This window comes from Apus apus, chromosome 8, assembly GCF_020740795.1.
Source record: "Apus apus isolate bApuApu2 chromosome 8, bApuApu2.pri.cur, whole genome shotgun sequence".
NCBI lineage: Eukaryota > Metazoa > Chordata > Aves > Apodiformes > Apodidae > Apus > Apus apus.
The window spans coordinates 9955975-9966682 of record NC_067289.1 but is presented as its reverse complement, the minus strand read 5'-3'; the positions used below and the strand labels follow the sequence as shown (position 1 = coordinate 9966682).

Here is a 10708-nt window from a genome sequence, read left to right as displayed (position 1 = left end):
TGCCCAAATGTGCATTCTTCTGCTTGGGAGGGACAGGGAGAGGCGGTTTAGGAGCTATCTTGGTGTCACAGGACCCGCTGCCCTTTTAGCATGTGCAGTGCAACGTGTGTATGGTGATGGTGCCCTCTGCCCACAGAACACACCTTGTCATTGATGACAGCCTTGATAGCTGGTCTTAACGTGCCTTGAGGCTGTGATTCTGTCCTGCAGCTCCAAGGCATGGGCTGGGGGAAGGATTTCCTGCCATTCTAATCGGTGAACATGGAAATAGGTTTGGTTGCTGGTAAGCTTTATCTCAAGATACGTGTATCAGATTTGTTTTCAGTACACGTTATTTGGTTTTGTCATGAGGAGTGTGGAGAAAAGGGTGAGACAATTATATATAGGTTATTGTTTAGCATGGATTATTATCTTTACTTTTTGTTCTTTGTATTGTATGAGCTTGACTTTGTGCTTACATAAGTTGTTGTCCTGTGTTTGGTAAACAGTTTTAAATAGGGTATCTACAGGATAACATGAGAGGGTGGCTTTCAGTGCTGCCTTGTTGTCCTTTCTGGGTTCTCCATATTCTAATGCAACTGTTCCAGGGGATTTTTTTCATGTTCCTGACTAGTTAACTTTTGTCTCAAATAATTGTACAACTGTGATCTCCCCGACAACAAACTTTATAATGCAGATACAGTAGAAAAGCCTCTAACTTCTTTGTTCCGTGTCTGAACCTACATAAATCCAAACAAAAGTATCATTTTGTATTGCATGTCGGCCTCGGCAGAAAGTACCGAGCGTTGCTGTCACGCCTTCCCCTCTCCCAGCCGGGGAGCTGCTTGCTGTGCGGGGCAGGGCCAGCGAAGGGCGGGTTAAAAACCGACGGCAGGGGACAGGCTGAGTGGCAGATCACCAGAAATAGCCCTAAGGGAGGGGGAGAAAAAAAAAAAGCGGGAGGTAAAACCTCCAAGCAGGTCTTCTCTCCTGAATGCAGGAGATGAACCGGGACCATTTTGAACTGCCCTGGAGATGGCAGCATTGAGCAATTTATGTTTCAGACTTGGCTCGCAACACTTGTTTCCTACTAACGAGGTGAAGTTACGCGTGCGGTGCGTCTCAGCACTGTAAACTCCAGATCACGTTGGAGATTGGGTTTAATTTAGCATATAATGATTCGGGGAAACGCAGTTTAGCTGCTTGACACTACACGGGGGAAACTTCCGAGGGCCGTTCCCCGGCCACCCTGCCGGGCCGTGGCGGCAGGGCCTCCGCTCGGGGAAGGACCGCGCGGGCACCGCAGGACGCGCCGCTTCGGGCCACGTTTCAGCCGGAAGCGGTTCCCGAGGAGCGGAACGATGGCGGGGAGGGCGGGCGGGACGGCCCAGCGGCCTCCGCCCGGCCCCGGGAACCACCCCATGGCCGGCAGCCGCGGCTCCCTCGCTCCCCTCGCGGCTGCCTCGCCCTGAAGGGCGGCGGGTGACGGCGGCTCGGAGCTGGGGCCCGGCGCTACAGGCTGCGGGGCGAGGCTCCCCGCGGGGCGGGCTCGCCGAAGCCGCCACACTGCAGAGGCTGCCGGCAGCAGGTATAAATAACACGGCGCTGAATGGCGTCTACGCCTCCTTTACTACGCGCCGCGCCTGAGCGGGCCCGGGCGCCGCCCCCTCTGGCCGTGACGGGCGGGCGGCGGCGCCAATGGGGCTGCGGGCCCGGCGGGCGGTGCGGGGCCGGGCCCGGCGGTGGCGGCCCCCGCGGCCGCGCTGAATGAGGGCAGGGAGGGAGGGCGGGGAGTGCCGGGGCGGGCCGCGGGGCCGCGGCGCTGGGCTGGCCGGGAGCCTGGCGGCGGCTCCGGGGATGGTCCACGCACTGGCGCCGTCACGTGTTGTTCTCCTCGGAGCGAGCCGGAGCCGCGGCGGGCGGAGGGGGCTGGACTGGCGAGCGCGGCCCCCGCCGCCTGTTTTGGTGCGGGGCGCCGGGAAACTCCGTGAAGCAGCCGGCGGAGAGGGGTTCGCCGCGGCCGTGCCCGCTCCCCCTCCGGCCTGGGGCACGGGAGGGGGCCGCGCCGCTGGCCGCTGAGGCGCTGCCGACTGGAATGAAGAGGAGGAGGAAGAGAGGATGTTCCTTGGGCGCTCGGGCTGCCTGCCCTCCCCTCCCGCCGCCGCCGGGCTGCGCCGCGTGTGGAAGCGGCACTTTCTCTGCCTAACGAGATGGGACTGAATGGGGTCGCCAGCCGCCTCCGCGCGCCCGAGCGGGAGAAGCAGCCGCAGCCTCAGCGCTGATCTTTGGGGAAGGGGGAGGGAGGGTTGTGTTGTGGGCGGCTCGCTCCTGCCTTTTTTTTTTTTTTTGGGGGGGGGGTTGTTTTCCCTTCTTAAATTTTTTGGAGGGGGCAGGGAGGAGGAAAGCGGCGTGTATTTTTGGGTGCAAACCCCGGACTTTGCAAAACAATCTCCGCCCCCAAGAGGATATTTAATCTGCAACAGAAATCGCTACTCGCCGAAGCAAACTTGAGACGGGGAAGGGGTGCAGGGAGCGGAGGAGGGGACCCGTGCCCCGCTCCCGGCCGAGCCCGGCGCTTGCGAGGGAAGATGCGTTTCTCTTTCCCGGCGGCTGCTCTTGGGACGAGACTTTCGTCTGGACTGATCGGGACTGGACTTTTTAAGGACGCGCTTACCCATCTAAGGGCGATTTGAGCATAAACAGCAACGCAAACTCTGATTTGGTGCTGGAAGCTGCCTCTGCCACTGAACAGCTGCTCTCACCCTGCTTCTGTCCCTCCCCCGTCCCATTCTCAAAAGAGGATCCGAAGCTGTTTTGCTTCTTTGTTGGTTTTTTTTTTTAATTGTTGTTGCATGAATTTTATTTTAGGTGGTTGTGTTTTTCGTCTGGCTTGGCTGTTTCGGGGTCGCGCGGACGGCTTGTTACAGTAACAGCTCCACCGCTTCTCATCATGGCCAGCCCCACGGACACTAACGAGGGCTTCTTCTCAGATGTCAGAAAGGTGGGTTACTTGCGCAAACCCAAGAGCATGCATAAACGCTTTTTTGTGCTGAGGGCAGCCAGCGAGTCTGGACCCGCCCGGCTGGAGTATTACGAGAATGAGAAGAAATGGAGACACAAGTCAGGGGCCCCCAAGCGCTCCATCCCACTAGAAAGCTGCTTCAACATCAACAAACGGGCTGACTCCAAGAACAAGCACCTGGTGGCCCTCTACACCAAGGATGAGCACTTTGCCATTGCAGCTGACAGTGAGCCTGAACAGGAGAGCTGGTACCAAGCGCTGCTGCAGTTGCACAACAGGGCGAAGGGCCACCACCATCACCACCACCACCACAGCGACGTTACCTTTGGAGGCAGTAATGCGGGACTGGGGGAAGCAGGTGAGGTCAGCTACGGTGAGGTAGCCCCTGGCCCGGCTTTTAAGGAAGTTTGGCAAGTAATTCTGAAGCCTAAGGGCCTAGGCCAGACAAAGAACCTGATTGGCATCTACCGCCTGTGCCTGACTAACAAGACCATCAGCTTTGTGAAGCTGAATTCAGATGCGGCTGCTGTGGTTCTGCAGCTGCTCAATATCCGCCGCTGTGGTCACTCTGAGAACTTTTTCTTCATTGAGGTGGGGCGCTCAGCTGTCACGGGGCCTGGTGAGTTTTGGATGCAGGTAGATGACTCGGTAGTGGCGCAGAACATGCATGAAACCATCCTGGAGGCCATGAGAGCCATGAGCGAGGAATTCCGGCCCCGCAGCAAGAGCCAGTCTTCCTCCAACTGTTCCAACCCTATCTCTGTGCCCCTTCGCAGCAGGCACCACGTCAACAACCCTCCACCCAGCCAGGTGGGGCTCAGTCGCCGGTCCAGGACTGAGAGTGTCACGGCCACCTCTCCTGCTGGTGGTGGGGGTGGAGGTACAGGTGGAAAACCCAGCTCTTTCCGGGTTCGTGCATCGAGTGATGGGGAAGGCACAATGTCAAGACCTGCCTCTGTGGATGGTAGCCCAGTTAGTCCCAGTGCCAACCGGACCCATTCACATAGACACCGTGGCAACTCCAGGCTCCATCCACCACTCAACCACAGCCGATCCATCCCAATGCCTTCCTCACGCTGCTCTCCTTCAGCTACCAGTCCAGTTAGCCTGTCATCCAGCAGCACTAGTGGCCATGGCTCCACCTCGGACTGCCTGTTTCCACGAAGGTCAAGTGCTTCGGTTTCTGGCTCCCCTAGCGATGGTGGATTTATTTCTTCTGATGAGTATGGTTCCAGCCCATGTGACTTTCGCAGCTCTTTTCGCAGTGTGACGCCAGATTCACTGGGACACACTCCACCAGCTCGGGGTGATGATGAGCTCAACTACATCTGCATGGGGGGTAAGGCCACCTCCTCTTGCTGCAGTCTGGCAGCCCCCAATGGCCACTTCATCCAACGCACCTGCCACCCGCAGCAGCAGCCCCGCTACCCTGGTACACCTTCCTGTCCTCGAGGTGGTAGCGAGGAGGTGACCGACTTGGAGAAGGTCTTCAGGAAGCGGACTCACTCTGCAGGCACTTCACCTACCATCTCCCACCAGAAGACACCGTCACAGTCTTCGGTGGCCTCCATAGAAGAGTACACAGAGATGCTGCCTTCTTACCCCTGTGGTGGGAGTCGGTTGCTCTCCTACCGGCACTCAGCCTTTGTGCCCACGCACTCCTACCCAGAGGAGTGTCTGGAGATGCACCACCTGGATGGCAGCCATCATCGGACCAACTCTGCTCCACACACAGATGATGGCTACATGCCCATGTCACCAGGTGTAGCCCCTGTGCCCAGTGGCAGGGTGGCCCCCAAGGGTGGTGACTACATGCCCATGAGTCCTAAGAGCGTGTCAGCCCCACAACAGATCATCAACCCTGGCAGGGGGGGCCGTCACCCTCCAGTCACAGTGGACTCCAATGGCTACATGATGATGTCCCCCAGTGGCAGCTACTCCCCTGACAGCAGCTCTGCAGGCTATGGCAAGATTTGGACAAATGGCACTGGCCACCACCCTAAACTCTCTGTGGAGAGCAATGAAGGGAAGCTCCCCTGTGGTGGCAGCGACTACATCAACATGTCCCCTGCTAGTGGCTCCACCACCAGCACGCCACCTGACTGCTACTTCGGGGGCTCGGGGCAGCCGGGTGTCGAGGAGGCTGCCAGCACAGCCCACCACAAACCCATCTACTCCTACTTCTCGCTGCCGCGCTCCTTCAAGCACGTGCACCGGCGGGGGGGCAGCGGGGCAGCAGTGCCAGGCGAAGAGGGGAGCCCTCAGCCGCGCATCGCCCTCGGCTCCAGCCGTCTCCTCTACGCCGCCGAGGACTCGTCCTCTTCCACCAGCAGCGACAGCCTGGGCGGCGGTGGTGGCACTGAGGGCTGCCCCCCGCCCCAAGCACAGCCCCCGCGCAAGGTGGACACGGCCGTGCAGACCAAGGGCCGTCTGGCGCGACCCACGCGCCTGTCGTTGGGTGGCCCCAAGGCCAGCACCCTGCCGCGGGCCCGGGAGCAGCCCCCGCACCTCCTGCCCCCCGAGCCCAAGAGCCCGGGCGAGTACGTAAACATCGAGTTGATCGCCGGCGAGAAGCCGGGCTTCCCTTCGGCCGCCCTGGGGCTGGGCTTGCCGCCGGGAAACGACGAGTATATGAACATGGACCTGGGGCCGCCAAGGGCCCCGTGCCCCGCCGGCTTCGTCGCCGCACGGGCGGCCCCCGCGGCTCGGCCCGGCCGAGGCGCTGCCCCCGGCGGCCGGGACTACGTGACGATGCAGCTGGGGGGCGCCGCCGCCGGCGGGGGCTCCTGCTCGGACTGCGCCGACAGCCCTTCCCCCTGTTCGCCCGCCCTCCTGCTCAGCTACGCCGACGTGCGGGCGGGTCGCTCCGCCGCCGAGAAGCCCCCGCCGGCAGCGGCGTCGACGGCTTCCCCGGAGCTGCCGCGTCCGCCGGCAGAGCTGTCGGCGGCCCCGCCGCGCTCTTCCTCCCTGCTCGGGGGCCCCGGCGCAGGCAGCGCCTTCACCCGCGTCAGCCTTAGCCCCAGCCGCAACCAGAGTGCCAAGGTGATCCGCGCCGACCCGCAGGGCGGCCGGCGGCGGCACAGCTCCGAGACCTTCTCCTCCACGCCCAGCGCTGCCCGCGGAACGGCGGGGGGCGGCGGGCCCGGGGCGCCCTTCCCCTGCGGTGGCGCGGGGGGCGCCGAGGAGGTGAAACGCCACAGCTCGGCCTCCTTCGAGAACGTCTGGCTGCGGCCCGCCGCGGGGGAGGGGGCTGGCGGCCCCGCTGTCCGCCGGGAGCCGGGGGCCGCGCCCGCCCTGGAGAACGGGCTTAACTACATCGACTTGGACTTGGTGAAGGACTTCAGCCACCGCCGCCACCACCTCCAAGCCCCTGCCGAGGGCGCCGCTCTGCCGGGGGGGAAGCAGCCGCCCAAGCCCCCGGGGCAGCCTCGCGGGAGCGGCCACTCCAGCGATGACTTGAGCGCGTATGCCAGCATCACCTTCCAGAAGTGAGAGGAGGTGTTGGAGCCGGGCGCCCGTCGGGGAAGGTGAGCCGGGGGCGGAGCGGGGCGGGGGTTCAAGGATCTGATCGGCTGCGGGCGCCTCTTTGAGGGTGGGGGGCCGAGGTGGCGGCCGCCCCGCAGTTCTTGCTTCCCGTGGGGACCGCTGGCTGCCAGAGCCCGGTGCGGCGAGCGGCGTCCTTCCCCCGGGCGCCTTCGGAAGGTGCCTGGTGGCCGTGACACGTGTGGTTGGTTTCGTTGTACGTTTTGGCTTTAGTATCCACAGCTATGAAAAAGCATCTGGGGGCACAGCATCCCTGCGGGGGTCCCAGCTTCTGGCCCTGGCGGAAAGGGGGTTGCTTTCAGAGCACGCTTGGATGCTTCTGTTCAAACGGGGTTACTATCCTGTGCCAACTGTGTTGCCGCGTTACTTTTCAGACTTAGGTGTGCTTCCAAGCGTGCGGCGGGGGGGGAAAAGTGAGTTAGCTATTGCATAGCACTGGAAACGGGCAACTCCCGCTGTAATCCTGGTTTGGTCACTGATCACTGTGGTGGCCAAGGGTGAAGCAGGCCACTATGCCAGCTCTTACCTTCCCATGTGCAAAAGACAGCTAACAGCATCTGCCTCACAGGGCTGTGATGAGTGCTACTTCAGTCTCGTTTGAAAGATGCTTTGAATTTGAAAACTGTCTTAAGAGCCTTCAGAGCATTAGATATGTCAGTTGCGTTTCAGCTGGTGCCAAGCGTGGCTGTCCCATGCTCAACCACAGTGTTACAAACTGCATGAGAAATGTGCCATATGAGCTGTGTCTTTGACGTTGACTGATGTGTTCTATTTTTTCCTTGAAGCTTTTCATTTGGAAAAAACTTCAGCCAGGCTGTTGCACACATGGGTTACAGGCATGTAAGATGAGTAGGAGCAGGCTTGTTGCAAACAATGTGATGTTTCTGCTAGGTGGGAACTTCAGGCAGCATGTAGCAATTCTATCTTGTTTAGAGGTCAGGAAGTACAGTGCACCTGTCTGAGTCCTTTCATGAAAGGTGAAGGCTGCTCTGGTGCAGACAAGCACTAGCAGATAGCTACCCGCTTAATCTTGTTGCAACACTTGATTTTAGCAGTCTTCTACACACTTGAGCAACAGCAATCAGAGTATTTAAGTAGTTATTATGAATATGTGCAATAACACTAGGTGGTAAATCTCATACTACTGTTTGTATGGCAAGTGTGATAAACTTACATTTCCTATTTCTTAGCTTGGCTCAAGGGAACGCTGAGTGTTGGTCTTGGTACAATACCTGGGATTGCATGTTCACCATTTTTGTTTTACATCCGTATAACTTGAAGAAAAGCAAGGCAGTCTCTTTATATTTGCTACTTAGCATTTGCCAGTGTTGCTTGTTAGAATTGCGATATTAAGCGTTAACTCTTCCGTAACCTATGAATACTAGGTTAATTTTGAAGTAAGGTTTAAGATCAGTGCAGATATTGCAGGTCTGGTTCAAATGGTAACTGATAGGAGATGATGATTTTCATGGGTATCTGACAGGAGCATGCTTTGAGACCAAACTTAGACTGCCACACCCTTTCTCTCCTGGAGTGTGATTGTAGGAGCCTGTCTATGCTGTCTTTGAGATGCCTTTCAATACCCTGGGAATCTGCCTAAGACAGTGTTGGTGTTGTGAGCTCTTCACAAGGAGATTTTTTTTTTGCCAGAGGATGTTGTGCTGTAAGTCACATTGTTAGGAGCATCACTTTTTTCCTTCTATCTGCTAAGATTGGGGGAGCAAGTATGAGAGAAGATTCTCATGCATGTGGATAAATAATAAAGGTGTGCAAGAGTATGAGAATGCAGGTCTGAGGGGGAGCAGTATCATAACTCTTTACTTACAGGGCATTTCCAAATGCACTGTTTGCTTTTGTTGTAGACAACTTATTTAATTGATCTTGTGTGTCATCTTTAAGATAAAGCTGTGGCAATGTTCTCCATCATGGTGGCAGGTACATACCTGCTGTGACTATGTTGTTCAGTGGAGAATCAGGACACAGGAGATCCGATATAAGAACATGCTGAGAAATATTATACAGATACTTTCTAGGGCAGCATTGTAAAAGGTAATGAGACCAATAGTGTAATTGCTGTTTGAAGTCGGTTCTTATTTCCCAAAATTAGGAACGGACTGAGCCAAGCACAGCTGCTTCACTGGGGCAGGGGAAGAGCTGGACTATAATTATATGGGGAGTTTGTAGCCTTGGCTTTTGCTTTTCCCTTCCCACTATAAAGCTGTGTTAGTTCCTTGTAGCTTTCTCCGACATTAACCCTTTGGACTCTTATTTCCCAGGCTAGACTTCTTTTCATAGGCTGAAACTTTCCTCACAAAATTCAGCCCAAAGAGCTTATATAGTATTGAATGCGTTAAGGAAAAAACCCAACAACATTTTGTCCACTTTAAACCATTTTCACAGTTGTTTTTCAAAATGTCCTTGTAATTTTTTGCTTTGGAGGTGGAACTTAGGTTTGACAGGGGAATCAGGACATGTAGGTTATACCTTATGCCATTCTTAAGAAAATCTGCCTGGAGGTGAGTGATTTACAGGCCTGCAAAGTCTGTTTGCACATGCCTGAAGAAGTTGTTGAGCACCTTCAGCTAAACCGTTGTCCTGAAAACTCCACAAGCAGTGAGGGTGCTCCAGTTCCCCGAAGCTCTCCGTGCGCTTTCCAGCGAGAAGCTGTGTGGGCTGTGCCACCTTGACCAGCTTCCCCTCTTGCTCCTCGTGGCATGTAGGCCTGTCCAGGCTCTGGCTGGCAGCTGCCTGTGGTTTTTCTCCTGGTGGTGTCTGACCTTGGAAGAGGAAGGAAAAGCTACTTGATGTGTTCGCAGGTATGGTGGAGAGGAGAGAACATCTGGAGCTGGGGAGGGAGGGGTGAAGCTGCAGGGATCAGAACAAGGGATGGGGAAGACTGCATTAAGTACCCTTTCTTTGCGCTTGGTCTCCTTTGTGGGTTATTTACACTTTTATTCTCAGAAGTGGCAAAGAGACTGCACATGCTCTTGTATTTTTTTCTTCTCTACACAGAGAAGCCTTCCACCCTGAAGGCCAAAACTACTTGGATAACTTGTTTTATCCATTCTGGAGTTTTCTGTTGTTGCAGACTACAAGACAAGGACCCCAAATGTTGGCCATTCTCACCCTCTGACGTGTGAAATAATTGTTGCTGTTTTTCTTCAAGCCAGCTAACTCTTCTTCTCCCCTGCCCCCAACTCAGCCACCTCCAGGTTGCTCAGGCATTACATTCTAAAGTTTTTTTAACCTTTTTCAAGTGTATTTATTTCTCATAACATTCAAGATTCTGGCTGAAAGAATAATGTAGTTTTCCAGATTTGATTAAAAAACATCTCTTGCACCCACTGCATTTCTCTGCACTCTCCAAGCCCCCCATTGCTTTCCCTGTCACGTATTCCTGGCTGTTTCCTGGCCGTTTCCTAACGGCTGCCCTTTGCTTTCTAGCTCTCTTCCCTCATCCTGGTATAAAGGGCAGCAGCTTCAGTGCTCCCCTGTCCAAACACTTGACTACTTCAAATAATTGAGTGCTCTTGTGTGTGCCTAGCCCAACCTGTGACACTTTGGTGCTTGGATTCTCTGATGAGTGGATTTTTATGCTGTAGCTGGAAGGCCACATAGCTGCAGTGGCCAAATCATGCTGGGAAACACCAGCCTGTGACATGGAGAAAGTGAAGCCAGAGCTAGGGAAGGGGGAGAGCAGTGTTGCTGTAAGGCATTTTGCTCCTGCTCAGAGTTTTGCATGCACAGATGAGCAGATATTGGGGATATGCTGTGGATCCTCCTTTTGGGATTGCTGTGAGAAGAGAAGGCTCCTAGAATGAGCAAAGGTTTTGAAGATGTGAACTGCTGATAGCTTGTGTTCTAAAAATGTAGTAAAAAAATATTCCAAAAAGGAAATTATTAGCTCTTGGCTCCGGAGGAACAGGAAAGGCTGTAGTAGGATAGTAGCATGAATCCAGGTATGTGGCTTTGATCTCTGAAGCTTCAAAGCAAAGCCATTATTCCCCTGCCTCATTTCCATTTTGTTGATGAGCCTGAGAACTTCTGAAAGTGAGTGCTAATAACACCAAATAGAATATGTGCAGCATGAACAAGTGGTAACTTGGCTCACTCACAGCTTTAATGATGCCTATTTTACTCAGTGCATGGGTGGTTTGAGTTTTT

The 10708-nt window shown here is 55.6% G+C and overlaps 1 protein-coding gene across 1 annotated transcript in view; it reads left to right on the top strand.

Moving 5' to 3' along the window:
• Positions 1–2334: 2334 nt before the first annotated feature.
• The window catches only part of IRS1 (insulin receptor substrate 1), a 50362-nt gene continuing 41988 nt past the window's right edge, over positions 2335–10708 (top strand). The window contains exon 1 of the mRNA XM_051626478.1: positions 2335–6528. Within this exon, the coding sequence (XP_051482438.1) occupies positions 2930–6493 (3564 nt within the window). The 5' untranslated portion in view covers positions 2335–2929 and the 3' untranslated portion in view covers positions 6494–6528. The remainder of the gene's footprint in view (positions 6529–10708) is intronic.